The sequence below is a fragment of the Ambystoma mexicanum genome, chromosome 12 (assembly GCF_040938575.1).
Source record: "Ambystoma mexicanum isolate Mex_15411 chromosome 12, UKY_AmexF1_1, whole genome shotgun sequence".
Taxonomy (NCBI): domain Eukaryota; kingdom Metazoa; phylum Chordata; class Amphibia; order Caudata; family Ambystomatidae; genus Ambystoma; species Ambystoma mexicanum.
Window position 1 is genome coordinate 189,590,891 of NC_090936.1, and position 23,896 is coordinate 189,614,786.

Below are 23,896 nucleotides of genomic sequence, written 5' to 3' on the forward strand. Positions count from 1 at the left end.
GGAAACCCCTCTCCAGGCCAATACCACTTGCCAGAGAGAATATGCCAGAACGTGGTCGAAGAGAAAGAGGAGCAAAGGATGGAAGGCATCCTGAACCATGGTCGCCAAGACAGGTGAAGAGCGGAAGTCCCTCTCAGTGCCGATATCACGCAACGAGAAATACCCCGAAGCGTATACCGAAAAGCAGAGGAGGCAAGCACGAGAATCATCCTGACAAGCGTGAGGGAAGCACAGAAGGAGAATGCCAACCCAGTGATGCGGCCCCTATGCAAGGAAGGTAACAGGGAGAGAGGGAGCCCCAGGGAGAAAGGCAGTCATTGCAATTAGTATAGTCGAATTCAGTACAGTTCCGGAATGGTACATAACGATTCAAGTAATCGTACTCGTCCCAGTAATAAAAAGAGTGAGACTAATTACTTGGCTAATCCTACTCGTTCCAGTAATAAAAAGAGTGAGAATAATTACCGGGGCTAATCCTACTTGTTATAGTAATAAGAAGAGTGATAGTTATTACTGGGCTAATCCTACTCATCCCTGTAATAAAAAGAGTGAGAATAACTATTGGACTAATCCACTCATCCCAGTAATACAAAGATTGAGAATAACTACTGGACTAATACTCGTCCTAGTAACAAGGGTAGTGAGAATATCGACTGAGTTGATCCTACTCGTCCCAGTAGAAAAGAAGAGTGAAAATAAACAATGGGCCCATTCTACTAGCCCTGTGAGCAGCCAAATAAACAGGAGATATAATAGTGGCACACAGAGATGAAGACTGGTGTTAATCCTCCCCTTATAAATTGTGGATCAGAGAGAGAAAAACAGTGGAGCTTGAACAAAGAGAACTTTGTGAAAGAATCTCAGTGTGTTAGAAAGTCTTTAAGGAGAGACCTGAAAGACCCAGGCAAATGGAATACAGGTATACGGAAATGTCCCCTAAAGGAACTGAATGAACTGGTTCAAGGGTTAGCTAAGAACTATCTGAAGAGTGTATATTAATAGAGACTGCTGAAGAGCACTCCAGGATAAGGGAGTCATTGTCCTGGTCTTTAGTTGTTTAACATTAGTGGTAGGGTCAGAATAGCTTTGGACAGAGGACAGATTTTAGCTTTGGACTTCACATCTGATGGTGAGCGCACTAGTTAGTTCTTTTAGGTAGGGAAATGCACAGCTTAGGGAAAGTAAGAATGGCAACTCCTAGTCTGTCTCCTCTTTCTAATCCACGGCAAAGTTCATGGCATGCATTGGCCGCCCATATCTAAGCACCCTACATTTTTGGGGAGAAGCAGAACATTAAGCTAGAATGTATTATAATGTGAGCATGCAATACATCTTCACAACTTCAAGTGATTGTTTGGCAGATGCATTTTGAAGGGATGAGCGTTCACAGGGAAGGGGCAATGCAGAAAATTGCCTACCCTTCTGGGGGAACAGTGAAATATGCTAAAAGAGGAAAGGGGTCCCATGATCAGTATAAGGAAGTAGGAAAAGAATTAGCCATGCCATCCAGTCATTTCTGTATCCTCTTAGCAATGGTAACTAGTGCATACTGGGCCTCCTTGATTGAAGATCTGCACCTATGTTCAGACCATGGCATTGGGTGATACAAGGCCGATACCGTTGTACATGCTTCTCCATGTTATTTAACCCTTCAGTTCCAACGAGTGCGTACTCCACGGAAGCCATTTGTCCTCTTAAGCTTAAGGGGTACTCACTACTCTGGGCAAGCTTGCATGTTTTCTTCTGCTCTATCTTGTCCTATTTTAAGACTCTTTCTACATCTGATATTTGGCTTTTCAGTTCTTATTCAACTTTATATGTTGTCCTATATAGGACTCTTTCCATATCAAATACTTGGCTTTTTTGATCTTAGGTAATGAACTCTGTTGTACACTGAAAGATGTCAGCGGTATCCCAAGTGGACTCCCGCTAGGTGGTGGCTGACAGTTACTGTCACGTGAATCTACAACTGAATTATAATAGCAGCAGCCACTGAGAAACACATTAAGTCCATGCTGCTCAATAACACCCGAAACCTTTGAGATCACACAGTGATGTTGGACATGGAAATGAGCCTCCATGTTCGGCCTTACAACTAGACCTAAAATGGTAGATTGTGATGCTTCTGTGTCATTTGTTTATTCTGATCATGTGTTTGTTGCCTTTTGTGGTACCCCCAGTTGAACTAATTCACAAGTGTTGACCAAAGCACCAATAAGAAGTGATCCTACAACAAAACTCACCTTTGAAGACTTTTAGGTGACAAATACAGATGAACCATTTGAAAAGACCACGAGGTGTAAACATTGCTACTAATTATCATCTGGCCTCCATGACTACACGTGTGGGTCTTATATCCACTGCATGCTTACACAAAAATTCTCTTTTTTGCAGTACATTTTTTGGTTGATTCTGATATGGAAGAAATGGTATGCAGTGGTTATATGGAATACAAAAAACTAATGAAAAATAACGAATGAAAAAACAACTAATACCACAATAACTAATTTTGAAAAAAAACTAAAAATGGGGTTGTGAGAGGGAATACTGGTTTTACGGGCGGGGGAATAGTATTATTTAAAAAAGGGGACACTTTTGGGATGGGAACCCCTCCCAAAAAAATCGAAAAATGAATTTGTTATTTTGAAATTGGTTATGTTGTATTCGTTCTTTTTTCATTGGTTATTCTTTCATTAGTTATAATTGCAAGTAAAAGAAGAAATGTATGCAGTCAAAACGTGTGACTCAAATTAGGATTAAAAAAGATCTGCAGACTCATAATGAACGGGCCAGGTCTTCTGAGAAATAAAAAAACAGATCCACAATATTTCATTTTTTAAAAAGTTTAAAGTTTTTTTAAAAGGCTGAGGAAACAATAAGCATGAACTACTGCCCAGTTCTTTGTCTATAAACAGTAACCACTAGGCAAGAAATTGCTACATCTCTAGTAGCATCATCAGTGACTGATGAAGTGTCAAAACTAGTTTATTTCCTTATTTCCAGAATTTAAAACACTAATAGCAGAAATGGCCACATCAGCAGTGACTCTCAGAAACCGTAACACTGAGATTGCCTGGAATAACATCCCTAGTTTAGTAGAGGCAGAGCTCTGTAGCGCCGTGGTCAAGAAGCCTTCATCCTTTCCATTAGGCAAGGTCCGTCCAGATTGATGCCCTAGAAACTGTCCACGCAGGTCCCCATTCGAGAAAAGCACCCTTCGACCTTGTCTTTCTACCAGCTCATCACAATGCTGGTGATGGAGCATTGCGTGATTCCTCACCGGCTCCAGGTGATGTCCAGATGTACTCTTTTTGGAGTCGATCAATCATGGTTCCGCTTTTGCTGCACCACTGCCCATTGATTGACACTGAATGACAACCTCAGACACTGGACAATCTTTGTGACCCCCTTTGTGGCTTTGATACTATTGACCACAGTGTTTTCATTTTCATCTTGAGAGACAAGATGGGCTGTGCTAGTAAGGTTTTGGACTGGCTCACCTCTTTTATGTCTAATTGTTTCCACCTGTCAGGATTGCGTAGGACAAGCCTAACTTTGCACATGTGGAATGGGGTTCCACTAGGCTCTGTCCTCCCACCTGTCCTGTTTAGTTCATATATTGAGCTGACAGTGGACCTGATCACCACCTTGTCCTCTCTCTGGTGCAGTATGTAGTAGAGCCAGTTAGCTCTGTGGTTATCTACCACAGAACACGAGACACGTCTCACTAATGCTCAAGGATAAATCTTGGATTGCGGATCCACTAGTCACATTCCCTTACAGATCCAGCAGCTCCGACCCAGCACACTAGCCATGTCAAACCACATTAATTCCATCTATAAATAATTAGATCATCAGTTACATGTTTAAAAAAAATCAAAACTTGTGTGCACTTCAAGCTAACTTAGAACTGACAGGGGCTTTCTTGATTGTCGATGCGGCCGGGAAGTCCATATATTTGTTAATTTCTATGTATGTAGCGCTTTCGCAAACGCGCTCCACCAATAGGCGGTATCAGGTCATAATTTCCCTGTATATATGGTCACCATACATAATGTCTCAGCAAAAAGGTGGTGGCGACATTATATATGGTGACCATATATATGGGGTGAAGGGTAGTGGGGGTTGCAGCGGTGTCTCCTGCTCCCTGTGAAAAAGAAAAGAGATTAGGGATTGAGGGGGTGTCCACCGCATGTTCAATGGAATAATGTCCCCGCAAAAGACGGCCATTTTTGTGTGACTTTTTTGCCAGATGACATTTTTGGGGGGGCATATTACATGGAATCCAATTGGCAATCGGTATAGATAAAAAGTAAATACAAATATCAAAAACAAGCACCAGCAATAAAGAGCAAAAAGAAGAAGGTGAATGGGTCTCAAATGGGGAGCAGAAAGTAGCAAGAGTGGGAGCTGAGTGCAATTGATAAGGAAGAGCATTCCAAAGCTTTGTAGAAAGGAGAGAAAAGGGAAAGAAGTGTGATTAAGCATATGGGGGTGAGGACCAACTAAGGGATGCTGAGAAACTGAGCAGAGAGAAGAGGATGGATTCCAGGAGGAACCAAGAGCGGATAGACAGGAAGGAGCAAGACCATGAACATTATATTAAATACCCTCTTGCACCCGGTGCGCCACACAGTGCGCCACCCGGTACGGCATGCATGGCATATTAGGTTATTTTAGGAGGTAATGCTAAATCATAAGATTTCAGTCTGAAAAGGGTGACTCGCGCTCAGGATATTTAATCTCAAAGTTAATTTGACTTGGATGATCCAATTTAGAAAAGGTAATCAAATCATGCCAAATAATATATTATAAGAATAAAATGTATTCCATGATGTGCACAGCCGACACGTGTTTCGACCTCGTGGTAGTTTTCAAGTCATAGTGTCCTCTTGCGTGATTCCTGAGAGAGCAATATGAAAAATCATATGGTGACAAGCACTATCAATTCGATGTTTGTAACATCTGGTATTAGAGGCATGTATCTAAATCAGCTTGGCGCTGACAATTGATTAATCATCCAATTACAGTCGCAAATTATTCTTGGGGTTTCAATGTCACCATACCTGGCCACTGTTTGTCATGGGGTCAATCCCTGCACCAGGAATTCAGCTATTGTAAATCAAGTCTTACCACATATTTTGTTAAAATGCTTAGTACAGCAAGATAAGACCCCGGAAAACAGTGGTCAAAGTGGGCGGGAGCTGTTGGAGCGGTGCTCCTCTACTTTTTTTATTTAGGTTTTACTGTTCCTATACTTTTATTTTAAAAAGAAACCGTTCCATAATTATTTCATTTTAAAATAGGTGTAGGAAGAAGTTGTACTGCACTGAACATTCCTTTAAAGAGCAGGCGCATGTGTTTGAGGGTTTGTATTGCGCGTTGGAGGGTGCGTGGCGATGGGGTTTGTGGTGAGCGGGTGAGGCTGTCAGGGAACATAGTTCCACTAGTTCTTTTCATACACTTCGACCACTGCTTGCTTCACACAACCCCCAAACTCATACCTCTAAAAACCTGACAACTCTAGTGCCCGCCCCGATTCTAATCACAGTCTCATTCCACGAGCCCCACGTATGTATGGCACTTGTGCCCACTCCCCGCCCATTCATCGTACAGCTCCCAATTACTATTCCCTTGTGTTTACAATTCCTCCCCCTCCTTTGCACTCACTAAAGACTCCCATGCCTTCCTTTCAAATGTGCCAAAGTCTGGCATAAATATGCCCCTTCATGTTCACTGTTCAGCCCCACCCCACCCACTACCTCTGCCCATCATACACTCTCATGCTGAGTGCCTTCCCATTGGCAGTCTGGGTAACACAACAGATGCCATAATTTACTATCACCCCCCCCTGCAATTCCCTGTTTAGCCCCATTCACAAGACTATAGCCCCTAATGTTGGCTGCCCCTTGCCCGAGCCAACCGATGACCCATAACACCTCCAATTAGACGCACTGTCAAACTTCCTCAAATACTGTGAGCGACCGATTTTCATCCAATCAAATTGTCTGCTGCAGCATAACTGTCAACGGTTATCAAAAATCTGCTTCCACTCACATTTTAAACAAGGGTTAAATTGCACAGCGACGTATGCAGCCTCTAACACTTGCATGCCTGCTGCCCTCTCATGCAAATGTGATTGTGTTTCTTTGTGGTTGTTGAAAGAGAACTGGATTTCCGGTGGTTCTAGGTTCCCATGCTTTTTTGCATCACTAATGAAAAAGAAGCATTGGGATGAATCCCTATGGATATGCTGAATTTATAGACTCTTCACCACCTTCAGAGCCCGATTCACAGAGCATTTTCCTATGGGATTGCGCCATTATAAAACTCTTCTGGGAATCAGGCCCTAAAAGTCAATGAAATTGGGAGAGTCTAGCACATTTTCTAGATGAAGCTGGGTTAAGTGGTCGAGCTTCCTTTACACCCTGTTCGCCAGTTCATTATTTTATTTATTTATTTGACTGTTTAAAGCATGGACCTAGCTCGAGAGCAGCAGAGCTCTGCACAGAGTGTCGGTAGCCAGCATTTGGACTGGCATCTTTTAACAGCAGTGCAGTACTGTGAGGGATGCTTGCCTGGTATGTGCGTCCATTGGAATGAGTCCTTGGTCAGGCGTTGTTGCAAGCGCCATGTTTGAGAGATTTGCAACATTGGCAAAATGTGGGGGGATTCCGAGCCGACACTGGCATTTTGTTCGAGAGGGTGCGTGCGTGAGAAGAAAAGGATTGTTTGCGTGTCCTCTCTTTGCGGGCAAGTTTTGATTAAAATCGGTTTGTTAATTGCAGAAAATTCAAATAAGATTGGTTAGAAAACCATTTGCTCTTCACTATATTATCCATGTTTACACTGGTCTGCTAAGAAGAAAATGGGGCCCATTTGTCCTTTGCAGAATAGCATTTTCTTCCCTTGATGGGAATGGGAATGAAACCTAAGTGCTCCCTTCAGCCTCCGTCCACTCCCAGCACTTTGCCTTTGGGCGCCCACTGTACTGTGTTATCTCACAAGCCTGCACTTATTGTATCAGCAGCTGATCACTCATACCAAGTGATCTCTGCCAGGCACTTAAGAGCTGCCTGCATCTTACACCCTCACACTTCCCTATGCAGTACTCCTAGCACTTACCCCGCTCTCTCATCCCCTCTCTCTGCACTTGCACGTTCTGAATGCTCACAAGGCCTAGTAGGAGCGCCTCTCTCTATTTCATTGTTATTATATTTCCCTTTCATTACCATGTTCCCTTCCCATTGCCCTGTGGGCGCATTGAAATAAAATGTACTTGATGTATAATGCACAATAAATAAATAAATAAACGGCAGCAAATCCACCATCAGTATCTCTATTGCATAAGCATGCGCTGTGTATATGCCACACATTCTTTAATCTCCTCATAGAATAATGACTGTATGTAAAGTCTACTGAGGAGCAACAGAACTCTGGTACACAATCGCACCTTGTCAGTGGTCGAAGTGGGTGGAAGTGGGCGGGACCGGGAGTATTTTAAAAAGAATGGTTTCGTATTAAAATGAAAGTGTAGGAAGAAGTTAAAATGTGCACTTCAGTGCAGTGCCTCAGGGGTAGGTGGGAGGGGTGGCTTTAACCTTTAGCGTGCCCCTTAAGAGGTGCGAATGGTGGATGGTTAGAAAGTGGAAGACGAGTAAAGCTGCTTGCTGTGGGGGACAACAAATAAAGTTAATGGGGGTCGTTTAAAATGCATTTTGCTTTTACTTTCACTGGGTTTCTTTCAGCCTTTACGCAGTGGTGCAGGTAGCATTGAGAACATGCAGGACCCAGTTATCAGGTTTTATTGTGTGTGGGAAGGAGGTGTGAGGGTGGGTTTTGTGGTGGGCGGGCCACAGGGAACATAGTTCCACTACTTCTTTTCACACACTTCGAACACTGCACCTTGCCCATTGAAAACGCTGGTTCGGGAACAGAAAGGGTGTCAATACGAAAATGTGGCCGCCATGAGCCACGTTGTGAGACGCTCGCTTTTCGCTGAAACCCTCAACTCTATGCTCCAGGAATGTTTTGTAAACCAGCCTTTTTTCCTCCTATGGACGCTCCAATAACAAATAGCTGGTTTGCGACTGCACACACCGTCCCAAAGCTGTCAATTGTATGGTTCCAGATTCCGATTTCATTTACCTACCACGTATTGGGGACGCCGAAATCCCATCCATCCCATGGCCACCTTTAATATCCCACTTTACTGTTCGAGAAACTCTGTTGCAGTCTAAAGATGTTCATAGTGATCAGAGATTATATGATATATGACGGGATATTTATAAATCGCTTAATACCCAGAGGTTTCTAAGCGCAGACCCGGGATCGAACCTGTGTTGCTCCGCATCGTCTTGCTTCCAAGGGTAGCATGTTGCCCGTGAGCTATCCTCCCAACCCTAAAATAAGATGAGACTGCAAGATGTTACACTGGAACACTGGGCACGTCGCAATCCAGCTCAAGAACCTTGTGCTATGGGTGGCTCTACAAAAAACATTACTGGGACTTTTCATGAGGATTAACCTCTTAACGTCCATGCTATTATCCAAGTCTATGCAAAAAGAACGAGCATACTCTGAGTGAAGTGATGTAATGGGAAGTGGTTCTGCACAGCACACCACTGTCATGTTGGCAGTCTTGCATAACGTAGCGAGAAAAAAAAGATGATGGTTGGCTTGTTAGTGATAATAGCGGGAGCTCCGGGTGCCAAACCTGCCTTGTGTCACATTGATGCCTCTATGCTGGAAAGCACCCAACTCCTGAGATCGGGTGCGTTCAGTGTGGAATCATTTGTGAGTTTTTAGATTATTTGGATACCATGTGTATGGATTGATCATGCTAGCCTAGGACAAAGTTGTTGATGAGTTACACAATGAGAGCTGGTCCTTGTGGTACTCCTCATGTAAGGTTACGGGGACATGACCTGAATGAGGCAATGTGCCTTGTTCCAGACCTCAGAAGTAAGGGGATCCTGCGCAGAGGTTTTGCCAGGGGGAGCTCTGGGGACTAAAGCCCTGGGTCTTTTGGTTGTAGCCCCGGATAAAAGCTCAGGGACTACAACTGAGAGGGTAGCTAGCCCCAAGTCCGGACAGTCCTGACATTAGTTCAGCCCTGGATCTTTTCCAGACCTAGCAACACCCCTTAGAGTGGTTCTTTTCATACTGATGTGTCTCTTTAGCACACTATTTTGGTGGGTAGTATCAAAGGTATTTGGCATTATGACTGCACTAAATCAATTGCCATCTGGGTGGTTATCTAGAAGGCCACATGTCAAGCATAGTGTGGACTATTTTCTTCTTCTCTTACATAACTGGTGGAGAATACATCTTTCAGGGATGTTAGTGTTAGAGTGTGTATGGGCGATTGTGGGTAATTGGGATCTGCAAGGGGATGTTTAAGTAGTGGCCTGGTGAAGGCTCTTTTGAAGGCATGAGGGGCAACTCATTGTGTGATATAAGCTTGCAGTAGGGCTGGGAAGAATGTTGCTAGTTTAGGTTGCTTTGTTTTTGCTTTGCAGCCATTGGCAAGGAGCCGCTATTCTGGGCAGTCTGCAGGATTATTAGCATTGTCCGCTGCAAGGGACCTGGGTAGATAATGGGTGAAAAGCCATCAATGTTGGGAAAGGTGGTTTCCTTGGTGTGGTTTCCGTAGCTGGGATTGGTGGGTTTGGTCCTTCCCTGACAAGATGGTCCCGAATGTGTTGGATTTTGTTGCTGCAATGTGCATCAATGAAGTTGCAGAGATGTGCTGGTGCTCATGTAGCAGCCATTTTGAATGTGTGGCTCATTTTCAAGACTTCTTGCTGGCCATGTCTTGCTGTCTTTATTCAGTGTGCCCATTTAGTTTTGTTTAGCTTTGATCGTTTCCGCTCTGTACAACCGGTGATGTCGATAGTAGTCCAATGTGCCTATCGGAAGGTTGTTTCATTACCATAAAGTCTAAACCCAAATCACCAGAGTTTCTCGGGTCTCTGTTTTTTGTTGTTGAGAAGATTGGGTCTGGGTGTAAACCTTTAGCTGACTTCTTTCTTGTGCCAGAGTTTGAAGGGCTCCTTATGGGCCGAAGAGTCATGGGTGCTATTTGGCTCCTTACGGGCCGAAGAGCCATGGGTGCTATTTGGCTCCTTACGGGCCGAAGTGTCATGGGTGTTATTTATTCAGTTATGGATGTCACTGGGTAGATTGGTGCATTCATCTGGTGTTCAATCATGCACTGGGCATACATGCCAACATGTTGGCCAATTTAGGTTTCCCTTTGCATTTTTGGACGTGTAGTCATGGATTTATAAAGAAAAAATTAATTATGCAAAAAAATAAACCAGGACTGAGCAACCGGCACTCCCTCCAACCATAGAATGGGGCATGCAAGCTTCTATTGACAAGTGTGTGTTTTTTTTGTCTTGTGTTATCACTAATATTTTTAGTAGGCATACTATATGATTGATATTCCCCATGTTTTCATGTATTTCCAGTACCAGGTACATGTTATGTTATTGGGATGTATACTGTGTTCTCATGCCATTCATGTGACCTCCAGGTACCCTGCATCTGAAAGGGAGTAAGGTGGGTGAGGTTATGCGGCAGAGTGGGGAAGTGCACAATGGCTTTGCTGTTGTGTTGATGTGTGCAGACCGGAAGTAGCCAGAGCTGCGCGTGTCGGTCACATTCTAGGTCTTCTGTGTCAAGAGCATCGAGGCATTTGAGTCTGAAGGGGAGCCTTGTGTACCCGGGGATGTATAGTTACAGTTACCCGAGGTCTGATGTCTCTTGGGAGGAGTGTTCCCTTGCAATGAGTGGCTGGTTAGGTTGGTATTTGTGTTGTGTGTTAGAACGTAGAATATTGGCGTGCTAGTGCATGAGCAGTCAAAGACCTTCCTGGGAAGACAAACCTGGGATCATAACACAGCATGCAAAGTGCATAGGAGACCTCACAAGGCATTAGAAGTTATAGGAACACGTGAAAAGGGCCTTACAAACTGGTATACCACCGTCTCTACCAGAAAGCATCATTTCACTTTCTCAAACGGCTACTGTCAGACCCTGTCTCTCAAATAGATTCATTTGATCCTGTATGTCACAGGAATCTGAGAATTAGCAGATGAGGGAAGGGGGAACTCTGGGAACTCCCCTCATTGCCATAAGATAGATTCTGCTGAGGGTTATGGGAAATAAGACCCTTTGGTTCAGAGAAACGGCTGCTGAAGATATGGAGACCACAAGCACCCACTTCAATTGCCTTCATGTAAAAGTTGGCAAGCTAAGCACTATCTCAAACCACACTCTAGCTTGCTCAAGTGCTGTGCTCAGTGGCCAGCTGGGGCATCTGCCTGCCAGGGGAATGCCCATATGGGCATTTTATTTATTTATTTGTACACTTATAAAGCGCACAAAACCCAGAGGTATCTATGATATGATATATGATATGATATGGCATTTGTAACGTGCCTATACACAAGTGTTTCAAGGCGCGACGAGGCGGGGGGGACAAGGGGAGAACAGACAACGATCCTACTAGGCCAGGTATCATTCAGATCGTGCAAGTGAAAGGGTAGGGAGACTGGGAAAAGTGCAAGGGGAAGGGGAGAGGGGAAGTGCAGTACATGGTTAGTAGAATACAAGATAAGTAATAGTGCCAGCTGGTGGCAAGTGCAAGGAGAGTGCAGTACATGGTTAGTAGAATACAAGATAAATAATAGGGCCAGCTGGTGGCAAGTGCAAGGTAAGTGCCGGGAGAAGGGGTTGTAGGATACAGAGACAGTCCCGTAGTGCAGGTAGGCAGTGCAGGGAAGAGTGGCAGGGCCAAGGACCGAGATCGGTGAGTGCCAGTTGCAGATTCAGTGCAGGTTCAGTGATTTTAGAAGGGGAGAGAGGGAGAGAAAGCAGAGGCAAAGAGGAAGGTTTTGAGGTGCTTCCGGAACCGGAGATGGTTCTCCTCAAGTTTCAGGGAGGCAGGAAGGCTGTTCCAGAGGGAGGCCCCTGCTGTGGAGAGAGATCTACCCCCAGCTCGTTGCTTGGAGAAGCGGCTGACCCTGAGGTAGTAGGAGGTGGATGAGCGAAGAGCTTGAGAAGGAAGATATTTAGGAAGAGAGAGTTGAAGGTATTTTGGCCCAAGGCCCCAGAAGGCTTTGTGGACAATGCAGAGGGATTTGAACTTAAACCTCGCGACCACTGGGAGCCAGTGTAGCGATTTCAGTCCTGGAGGGATACGGTCCCTAGGCTTGAGGCCAAAAACAAGTCTTTCAGTCCTGTTCTGGATGAGTTGCAAAGGGTGGGGAGTATAGGCAGGAAGATTTAGATAGAGGCTGTTACAGTAGTCCAGCTTCGAGAGAACCAGGGCTCTGGAGACAGTGAGCTTCTGGGGGAAGGAGAGGAAAGGAAAGATAGCTCTGAGGAGGTGTAGCTGGTAGTGTGACTTCTTAGAGACGTCAGATATGTGAGGAGAGAAAGAGAGTGTGAAGTCGAAGATGACCCCAAGGTTTTTGCCTTGCAGGTAGGAGCAGGAAGGGAGGCCAGCCAGAGAGCTTCAGGGAAGGAGGGAATGGGTGTGCCGATAAGTAGAATCTCAGTCTTACTGGCATTAAGGCAGAGGTCGTTGGTGGCACACCATTCCTGGATAGCAGAAAGACAGTCGGAGATGAGGGAAGGGGAAGAGGAGGCCGAGGGTAGCCTGAAAATGAGCTGGGTATCATCCCCATAGCACTGAAAGTTGGGACAGAGAGCGGCGATGCGGTGAGCAAGAAGTGCCAGGTACTGGTTGAACAGCCAAGGGGAGAGGTTAGATCCCTGGGGGACACAACAGGAAGAGAAAAGATGTCAGAGAGGAAGGAGCCCAGTTGGACCTGGGAGGGTCGATTGGAGAGGAAGGAGGTCAGCCACGCCAGAGCCTGACCAGTGATACCCAGGTTATCACGGAGACGGTTGAGCAGGATGGTGTGGTTGACAGTGTCAAAGGCAGAAGAGAGGTCGAGCAAAATGAGAACACAAGGGGTGTTAGAGTCAAGGTTTGAGAGCAGGTCCTCACGGATGTTCTAGGTGCTTTTACTTAAGAATACGGTTACAGTGAGTGCTTCAGGTTTCAGAAGAGGAATCATACGAGGTGAGTTACACCGCAGAATTTGCAAAAGGTGATACATCATACTCCAAGTGCAAGGGAGACGTACATAATAATCACATTTATAAGGGCCTAAGCCCATGTTGCAGGGCGGCAGCAGCACACAGATGCAAAGTCAAAATCAGTGGGCAAATACATGGTGCCTACCCCATGTTGCAGGGCAGAAGCATTGTAAGACACTTATCAGGGGTTTGTCTGGTGATTGGGGCAGGGTCTGGAAACCCAGGTGGTTTCTCCCAGATCAGTATATCCCATCAGCCTCAACCTCTTCTCACACCACAACACACAAAGCTAAAGACCAAAATAAAATCCCCCCGCCACCCATTGCCCCACTGCTGGGTTCTTAGTTGTTTATTAATTCCAATTTTAGAATGATATGATATGAGAGGTTATTTATAACGCGCTTAATACCCAGCAGTTTCTAAGCACAGACCCGGGGGTCGAACCTGTGTTGCTCCGTGTCGTCTTGCTTCCAAGGCAAGCACGTTGCCCCTGAGCTATTCTCCCAAGAGTGCAGAATGATGCCGAAAACCTGAAAGCGGTCGGTCCTTCATTGTGCAATGAGGAGCGGTAGAGATACACAGTGTAGTCTTGATTCCTTAAAGTCCCCCACAAAAAGGGGTGCATTACCCCTTGGCATAAAGAGGTCTCCGAGCTGCAGGAACATGAGGAAAAGCATGCTGACTGTTAAAGGGGGGGGGGTTAGATGGGCAGTCCAGTGACACTGTAATCTCGAATGTGCAGTATCCGTGCCTCTTATTATATGCTGCTGTTTGCCTAAGCTCCTTGGAAAGGCCTGTGCTATGGCTGAGGAAAGTTACCAGGGATAAAGCTTTATGCAGTATTTATTTATCATTACGAGCTGTCCTTCCAGTGACCGGGAGAGGCTGTCAGGGATTATCATATGCACAAGGTCTGAGGTGTCCCACAGGGAGTCTCCTGGATCCAGGAAGAAGCAAACTGCTCTACAAAAGAGCGAGGAAGGGAGAGGAGGCTCACTGTTCGGAGCAAGCTGGGGTTGGCTGATTTTTACCCTGTTATTTACACTTTTACACTTGGTATGATTTTAGGAATGAGTGTCAAAAATGGAGCCTGCATACATTTGAAACTCGTCCCAAAAGCTATGGAAAGATATATGTGTGGGGCATATGAGTTTTGCATTCTAATAGCGAGTGGGCTCTCCATGGGTGCCAGCTTGCCCTTGCCTGACTATTGCTGGCTGATCCCGTCTGCGTATTTCCTAACTTCTTTTGACACACTGGCCCCATGTGGTCTCCGGCTTTACCCTCAACTCTTCAATACCGTTTTCCTCCCTGTTGGTGCGTGCTGTGCGTCATAGTGGCAGGCATGCTCTCCATTGTCCAGGTCTTTCCCATGGCTCTTCAGTATCATTTCTATGATATGATTGCACATGTTCTGCCTTCTTTTGACATGCGCACCATACAGGGTGTCCAGTATGTGTGATTTGGGGGAATAACTCTGCTGCATAAAGCCGGACCTTGTAAAGTGCAGAATTAGAAATTAAGGTGGATTGTTCTGCCGTACAAAGTGTGTGTGTAAGCGTAAGTAAAGCTTTGCCTGCTGTGACCCTTTCTATGCTCATTCTGGGGAGTGAAGCTCGCCCCGTTTTGGCCCATGCTGCGTCTATTCTGTGTAAGTGAAGCTTGCCCTGCTCTGACCCATGATTTACTTGTTCTGTGTGAGAGAGGTATTACCCAAATTGTTTGTTTACAATTGTTCGAATGAACAATTGACTGAATTTAAAGGGTCACAATTGACCTTTTCACAATTGACCGTATATATATATATACAGGTATGTATATATATGTATATATATATATATGGGAAACCACCCACAACCCCCCACCCAACGTCAAACCCCCCAAAACCCATATATATATATATGGGTTTTGGGGGGTTTGGCGTTGGGTGGGGGGTTGTGGGGGTTTCCTCCCACATATATGTTACAATTGACCTTCACAATTCGGTCAATTGTGAAAAGGTAGGTCAATTGTAATTCGAACAGTTGTAAAACAAACAAATCGTATACAACCGTGAGAAAGGCTTGCCCCGCTGCAGCCCACGCCCTACCTATTCTGTGTGAGGGAAGCTTGCACTGCTGGGACTCTTTCTATACTCATTCTGGGGAGTGACGCTTGCCCTGCTCTGACCCATGATGTACTTGTTCTGCGTGAGAGAGGCTTGCCCCGCAGCAGCCCACGCCATACCTATTCTGTGTGAGGGAGGTTTGCCCTGCTGCAGCCCACGACCTACCTATGCTGTATGAGGGAAGCTTGCCCTGCTCTGACCCATGATGTACTTGTTTTGTGTGAGAGAGGCTTGCTCCGCAGCAGCCCACGCGCTGCCTATTCTGTGTCAGGGAAGCTTGCCCTGCTCTGACCCATGATGTACTTTGATAGAGGCTTGCTCCGCAGCAGCCCACGTCCAACCTATGTTGTGTGAGTGAGGATTGCCCTGCTCTGGCCCATGATGTACTTCTTCTATGTGAGAGAAACGTGCCCCACTGCAGCCCATGCCCTACCTAGTCTATGTGAGGGAAGCTTGCGCTGCTCTGGCCCATGATGTACTTCTTCTATGTGAGAGAGGCATGCCCCGCTGCAGCCCACGCCCTACCTAGTCTGTGTGAGGGAAGCTTGCCCTGCTCTGGCCCATGATGTACTTTGAGAGAGGCTTGCCCCGCAGCAGCCCACACGCTACCGATTCTGTGTGAGGGAGGCTTGCACTGCTATGGTCTCGCTGTACCTCCAATGCGGTGTATACTCTGCTCTGCTTCCATGTGCATGGTGTGTAGGTGCTCTGGCAGATCTGCAAGAAAGGAAGGTGGATGAGGTTAATGGAGAGAGAGGGGAAATTCAAGATGCAAGACCATGCTCATTATTGCCAGTTGCTAGGGTGATTGTAACGTAGTAACTAAGTTGATTACCAAAGTCATAATGACCTGCGTAGTATTTTATCACCAGACGCAAATATAGAATGCAGCTATGACTCATTGAAGATTCATGTTCACCTTTGCAGCCTGGCACGTGGATGCGTGGACACGCGTGTAATCAGTCACGCACCAGTTCCCTCCACCCTTCCTTGTGGGATTCAGAATACAGCGCGCCAGAACTCATGAGGGCAGCCCAGGGGCGTTGCTAAGCCTGGAAAAGATCCGGGCTACGTTAATGTCGAGACTATCGGAACTCAGGCTAGGTAGCCTTTTGGTTGTAGCCCAGTGGCTCCCACAGACATTTTTCATAGGGGTGGCCTGATGAGGTCACTGGGGTGCGACCAAAAAAAAGCACATTGAGGCAGGCGGGCTGGTTAGGGGGGCAGTGTTTTTATAAGGGTGTCCGTGGCCCCCCACTTTGGCCACCCCTTGGTGGCGCCCCTGAGCTTCTATCCAGGGTTACAATCAAAAGACCCGGGGCTACAGCCCCCAGAGACTGCCCTCTAGCTGTGCCTCTGCAGCCAGTGACGCGCAGCCAGTGACGCGCAGCCAGTGAGACGCAGCCAGTGACACGCTAAATCACGCTAACTCACTTCTCATGAGTTAAACTCAATATTGCACCGAATGCGGCCAGAACACCTAACAGAGAAATACCCTTGCACCGATTTTAATGTACACTTTACATATGTTTCTCTAAAATAACCTGTCCTTTCCCTGACTACTAACTATGCACAGACATGGTCTCGGGCAGCTGGTCTCAGATGTCTGTATGGCTATCACATCAGGAAAATGTTGGAGGGGGAGGGGGAGGGAGAGGGTGATCTTTTGGTGCCTTATGGATCCGCACCCTCTAAACTAATATAAATGCCCCTCACCAGAGAACATTTGTTTTGTCCGAAGTGCATAAAAGCAACATTTTGGCTCATTGTGCTTTTTCGAGACGCAGTTTTGAATATTTGTGTGACTAAACCAAATGTGTCCATGCAAAACATTGTTAGTTAATTCAGAATCCATGCAAAAAATCCTCCCTTGTTTTTTTTACCTGGTGGGGGTTAAATGATTCTATTGCTCGCGCAGCATAGAATTACTTGTATCCACGAGTGGACTGGCCTCATCATAGAATTACTTGCATCCACGGGTGGACCGGCCTCAACATAGAATTACTTGTATCCATGGGTGGGCTGGCATCCAGGGGACTCTGGAGAGTTCCCTGTAGGCCTCTGCACCCTGGGCCTCTTTTGTGAGGTAACCTATGTTATTTGCAGATTTTCTCACAGGAAAAGGGCTGGGCTTCTTATGTTATGTTATTTGGCATTCATATAGCGCTCTATATATCATTGGTATGACCTCAAAGCGCCTGTGGGTTGAACGCCCTCGGGGACCGTAGTCCAGGTCAGTCGAGAGAGTAGGGTAGCATAGGGTGCTTGGGTGCACTCAATATGTGAGCAGCTGACGCTTGCTGAAACTGTGTATTAGGGGGGCGCTATGAACATTATTTCCAGGGCCTCCTTTGGTTCCCAGCCCACCCCTGCTGGCATCACGCAAGTAATCACTAGAGATAGAGAAATGAAGCTTTGATATCGGAACTCCCAGGCCGTTGCGTCAGTCACCGGGGACAGCCGTTGCACTTCGCCGCGCGCCTCAGACGAGACGGATCGAATGCACGCACGAGCCGAGGGCCCCGAGCAGTGCAGTGCCTCCCAACTGCCAAACAGTTGCGCATACAGACGATATTTTCCAAACTAGGCACAATTATAGGATTGCAATAATTTGCCATGCATGTAATATACACTTAGCATTGCACAATGGGGATCTTTTATCTTGGGATCACTCTGCGCCTCCGGGGAGCAGCAGGAACACCTGATATGAATCAGCTGGAGCTTCCGCGACAGAGCGCTGCAGCTGTTGGATGACAGGGGTCCTGCAGGCTGTCAGTGCAGCACCCTGGGTGGATGCCCCATCAGTGTGGGTTCTCTCTCTCTCTCTCTCTCTCCCTCTCTCTCTCTCTCTAGTCTCCTTCTCTAAGTGATTCTTTCGATCTCTCTTGCCTGCTTCAAACACGATGTGTCAACCGCTCTCCCTTTCTCTCTTTCAGTCTCTCTCTCTCTATCTCTCCCCCAGGGTTTCCTTCTTGCTCTCTCACCACTCTCTACTTTGCGTCCATATTTCTTGCCCCGTTGCTGTCTCCTGCGTCTCTCTCTCTCTCTCTCTGCCTCTCTCTCCATCTCTCTCTCTCTCTCTCCGCCTCTCTCCATCTCTCTCTCTCTCTGCCTCTCTTTGTCTCTCTCTTTCTCCAAGAGTTTCCTTCTTACTCCCCCACCACTCTCTACATTTCCATCCTTATTCTTGCTCCTTTGCTGTCCCCTCCTCTATCTCTTTCTCTTTCTCGCTTCCTCTCTCTCTCTCTCTCTCTCCCCCAGGGTTTCCTTCTTACTCTCTCACCACTCTCTACCTTTCCATCCTTATTGCTGCTCCTTTGCTGTCTCCTCCCCCCTCTCTCTCTGCCTCCCTCTCCCTCTCTCTCTCTCTCTCTCCCCCAGTGTTTCCTTCTTACTCCCCCACCACTCTCTACCTTTGCGTCCATATTTCTTGCCCCTTTGCTGTCTCCTCCCCCTCTCTCTCTTTCTGTCTCTCTCTCTCTCTCTCTCTCTCTCTCCATCTCTCTCTCTGCCTCTCTTTGTCTCTCTCTTTCTCCCAGAGTTTCCTTCTTACTCCCCCACCACTCTCTACCTTTGCGTCCATATTTCTTGCCCCTTTGCTGTCTCCTCCCCCTCTCTCTCTTTCTCTCTCTCTCTCTCTCTCTCTCTCTCTCTCTCTCTCTCTCTCTCTCTCTCTCTCTCTCTCTCTCCATCTCTCTCTCTCTCTCTCTCAATCCCTCTCCCTCCAAGGGTTCCCTTCTTACTGCTCCACCACTCTCTACCTTTGCGTCCATCTCTTGCTCCTTTGCTGTCTCCTTCTCTATCTCGCTCTCTCCACCTGTCTCTCTCTCTCTCTCCATCTCTCTCTCTCTCTCAATCCCTCTCCCTCCAAGGGTTCCCTTCTTACTCCTCCAACACTCTCTACCTTTACGTCCATCTCTTGCTCCTTTGCTGTCTCCTTCTCTATCTCGCTCTCTCCACCTGTCTCTCTCTCTCTCTCCATCTCTCTCTCTCTCTCAATCCCTCTCCCTCCAAGGGTTCCCTTCTTACTGCTCCACCACTCTCTACCTTTGCGTCCATCTCTTGCTCCTTTGCTGTCTCCTTCTCTATCTCGCTCTCTCCACCTGTCTCTCTCTCTCTCTCTCTCCATCTCTCTCTCTCTCTCAATCCCTCTCCCTCCAAGGGTTCCCTTCTTACTCCTCCAACACTCTCTACCTTTGCGTCCATCTCTTGCTCCTTTGCTGTCTCCTTCTCTATCTCGCTCTCTCCACCTGTCTCTCTCTCTCTCTCTCTCTCAATCCCTCTCCCTCCAAGGGTTCCCTTCTTACTGCTCCACCACTCTCTACCTTTGCGTCCATCTCTTGCTCCTTTGCTGTCTCCTTCTCTATCTCGCTCTCTCCACCTGTCTCTCTCTCTCTCTCTCTCTCCATCTCTCTCTCTCTCTCTCAATCCCTCTCCCTCCAAGGGTTCCCTTCTTACTCCTCCACCACTCTCTACCTTTGCGTCCATCTCTTGCTCCTTTGCTGTCTCCTCCCCTCTCCCGCACTCTCCGCCACTCGCTCTCTCTCTCTACTTTATGTCCTTTGCCTTTTTCATTCCTTCCTAACTGGTTCTTTCCTGCCCTCGCACTTCCCTTTCTCTCTCTCTCACTCTCCTGTCCAATGCTCTAGAAGCTCTCTCTCCTACTCACTCCTGTCTCAACTCAAGCATCTGTCTCATCCGCATCCTTGGATGGAATGTTATTTTAGACTTGTATTTACATAAACGGGGCATCCTAAAGCAATTTGGCAATCTATGCATTCTGCTCATCTGCACCCACCTGCACCTATCTCCTACCATCTTGGACATCCAAACCTTCATACACATTTAAAGGTGGCATACAAAGAATAAAATATGTTTTGAAAAGCCCTGTTTTCTAGTTGGTTTCATGTCCAAAGGATAAAAAGTAATTACGATTTTGGCGGTGCAGGAAAAAAGTGGAGCTAATTCTGTTTACCTCCACAGCAAAACAACAAGTTTGCCGGTATTACCTCCAGCAATATAACCGGTAATACTGCCAGTTTTTGGAGGTAAAGCGAAGGAGTTACTTCCAGCTAACTCCTCCACTTTTCCTCCATAAATCAGTGGTATTACCATCCAGTAATAACGCCAGTGGTAATACTGGCAACAAAAAAAACAATAGTCCTGAGAACTCCATAAAATGGGGATTTACACTGCCAAACTGCCACTTGTAATGTGGTGGTATTACGTCCTAAAGTAATACCTCTAGTGGTAATAGCGCCTGACCAAGTGGCGGTATCAGTAATTCTGTTTGTTGCTATTCCGACGAATTTACTGCTGTAATACGGGCAAACTTGTAATGAGCCCCGTTGTCAACGTAAATACGTTTTGGTTTTGCTAAAGAGAAGTCCTCAATCTGTGAAGATCCCTTCCCAGGTCCAGGGCATAGAGACTTTATAGGCAGCCGAGCACTGGCTGAAGGAACACTGACATGAGGTGGAGTAAGGTTCTTGCCCGGCCTCCTACCCATTGCAGGTGCTTTTCGGTTTACACAGGTGGGATGTTGCATGCCGCAGCCCAGGTACCAATTTTCTTGGCTGCCTTTCTATCTTATGGTGGTGCAAAAGTGCCACCTTTGAGGACTGGGAGTATAGGTCGGGGGGGGGGGGGCAATGCACTTGGCTTGGAAGCAACCCAATGCAGAGGAGCACGGGTTCGATTCCCGGTCACGCGCTTGCAGGCTGGACTATGGCATGCTCGGTGATTTGAGAAAGCATTTTTTTAGAAGAGACTAATGGCAGTCTATAGGGCCTCCGGTTAGGGAACAAATTATGCGGCCTCGCTAGGTGGTACAAAAGTCCCACCCTGTTTGGGAAGACTTATGTTGGAACCAAATAAACACTACTAAGCAGCGTAACAATACCTGTGGAACTTTTCTGTTGCCTAAATTCCATCCCTCTATCTATACCTTCTGCACCAATATTTTTGTCCGAAAAGATTGTTACTTAAGTGTCACTTATGTGCCAAAACTGCAAAAAGGAACACTTTTTGCATGTTACAAACAAACAACTCGCCATTTGTGTTGTGGATTATCTAATAAAATGGCGGCCGGCATGATTTGTGTGGGGAGATAGACACTCGATGCAGACATCTGTTTTTCAACCTGCAAGACCACTGTTTGAATCAAAGCACATAAAGACTGAAAGGACAATGGGCCTCATTACAAGTTTGGCAGTAGCTTTGCCGGTAATACCGGCAGGCTGCCGCCAAACTTGCAAATTATGTCGGCACCCACGAATGGGCAATTACCGGGTCATCACGGCCCTTGCATATCACATTGGGCGATCCCGGTAATTCCCATTGAGTCCTATGGGACTCAAATGGCAATGGCGATTAATAATTTACCGGCGCCTGACTTCCTGGAACACTGGGGTCATAATCCCTTGTTGTTTCCGGCAACCCAAGTGCCGGTAAATATTGCAGGTCTGGCGGCATCGCACCGGTAGCACCAGCAGGGTTACCACCACACTTGTAATGAGCCCTGTTTTTCCTTAAAAAAATAGTACTTTGAGCAACATGTCTGTCTGGTGGAGATTATAAGTATGGATCTCCCCCTTACTTTGAGATCAGCCGGCAATTCCTTGCTGATCAGAAGCAAAGCTGAAGACGGTTTTATTCATAAAAACTTTGCACTTTTGAGTGGCCCGTTGCCATGATGCATATCGCCGGCACGCTGCCGGGCACATCCTTAGCGATTCAGCGCTTTGACAGCTGAGCGCGGTTGCTATATATTGATAAGTCCTTCCATTTCTCCCCTCTGTTTGCACTTATCTTTTAAAGTATGGTGTTCCCTCAAGTTATTCTTGCGTGTCATTTTCTGCCCCTCCCCCACCATCATACTTAACAGATCTGGAATTTTCTGGGGTAAGAATGATCAGACCCTGCTTCCTGCCCTTCCCCTACCTGTTATCCCTCCATTCCTCGAACAATGGCGATATAAAGGGACTGAGTTCGCCTTTGATGCCTCATGAAACACCAATGAATTTTTTTTTAATATCTTAACTGCTTCAGTCCAAAAAAAGATCCTTAAATCCCCCATCCTAAAAACAATCGGGCTGGTTTGTGATCAAATTAGGTTGGCGTATGCCATGAAAACGTGAGATCATCAACTCTATGACAAAGATTACAATAAACATTTGTAGAAAACTCAACCATTGTATTCCGAATGGTACGACGTTCATTCATCCCCCGTTTTTTTCCGCAGCAATTTTTGCCAAAAAACTTGCCGAAAAAAACATCGAAAATTGTGGGTCGGGAAGGCATAGAATTGGTAGGGTGGGGTGGTGTATAGGGATAAATAATAGGGGAGTGGTGAATGGGGGGAGACCCCACCAAATAAAAATTCAATGATTTTTACCGCCAAAATTGTTTCTGCAAATAGTGCCGTGAGAAAAAAAAACGGGCGAAGAATGAACGTAGAACCTTCCAAAGCTCTGCGGATCGGATCTGGTTTTAAAATGCTCGTAATGTAAGAGACATTTTTTACTAACTTAATGTTAAAGACTTTTTTTATTAACTTACATTGAAATTATAATTAGCGTGCACGTCCACCCCCAGAGGGACATCTTGGCACTATTGACAGACAGCAGATGTTTGTTACCGAATTTAACAGTACTCATTTTATCTACTTCCGAAAGATGAAGGGCTGAGTGGACCTGTGACTAGGAGGTCAAACACTGGCCCTTGTCGTGGATGCATTCGTCCACTGCGTCACAGACCCAGCTAAGTAGCGCAGTTTTAGAATAAATGCTGCATTGCACTGGGAAAGGGGTGGGGAAAGAGTGTTTAATGTATAATAGTGTAACATTTCAGGAAAGTGGTCATGTGTTACAAAGGCACAGTGTTGCAGTGCAAGAGAATACCACAACTTATGCGAGAGATAAAAAAAATACATCCTTATTTCTGCCTCTTCTTTATCCATAGGGGTCCTTTGCCTGCCGGACAGCCTGAACCTTCATAGAGAGCAACAGAGGTCCAGTAAACCCGGAGAAGCTCAGATGTTCAGCCAGTCGGAATTAAGGACTATAGAACAATCCTTGCTTGCGACGCGTGTTGGAAGCATTGCCGAACTCAGTAAGTACAACCTTTAATGATGCCCCATTTTATGAGTCTTTAATATGATTTGTGTGTATTAGCCCTGCTTGCTTTCCTGCATTGATATCGCTGTACTTGGCGGCCATTTTGTAGAACAGCAGCTAATGAATTAGCTCTGGTTATGAGGCAAAACTAACATCTTCGTACAACAAAAAGTAATGGACGGTATATTCCTGAGCAGTCCAAGAGCAGTGTCAACTAAGTGCTCATGAATTCGCCATGCTGCCAATGATAGAGATATTGAGGTAGTGTATAAATTTATTTTGGTCTGATGTTGGTCGTTATAAAATTTAGTGTGGGGGGGTGGCCAATGAATTGGCACCAACTTTTTTTTAAGTACCACACCTTCTTATTTTTCACTTTAAGGGCATCAGTCTATCAGAAAGCGATCCACGCAGCTAACGGGGGCATCCCGCTGTGATAGAAGTCCCTTGAAGCCACCTACTATAACCCAATACAGCACCCACGCTTGGGTTTGCTTTGTAAAATGGGGTCTGGCAACATTTCCCATGACAATATGCAACAGTAAGAGAGTAACTA

The 23,896-nt window shown here is 46.2% G+C and overlaps 1 protein-coding gene across 2 annotated transcripts in view; it reads left to right on the forward strand.

Moving 5' to 3' along the window:
* Positions 1-23,896, forward strand: part of ABTB3 (ankyrin repeat and BTB domain containing 3) — an 849,439-nt gene that overhangs the window by 408,153 nt on the left and 417,390 nt on the right. For both annotated transcript variants that reach the window (XM_069628275.1, XM_069628276.1), the window contains exon 2: positions 23,186-23,335. In XM_069628275.1, the coding sequence (XP_069484376.1) occupies positions 23,186-23,335 (150 nt within the window). The remainder of the gene's footprint in view (positions 1-23,185; positions 23,336-23,896) is intronic.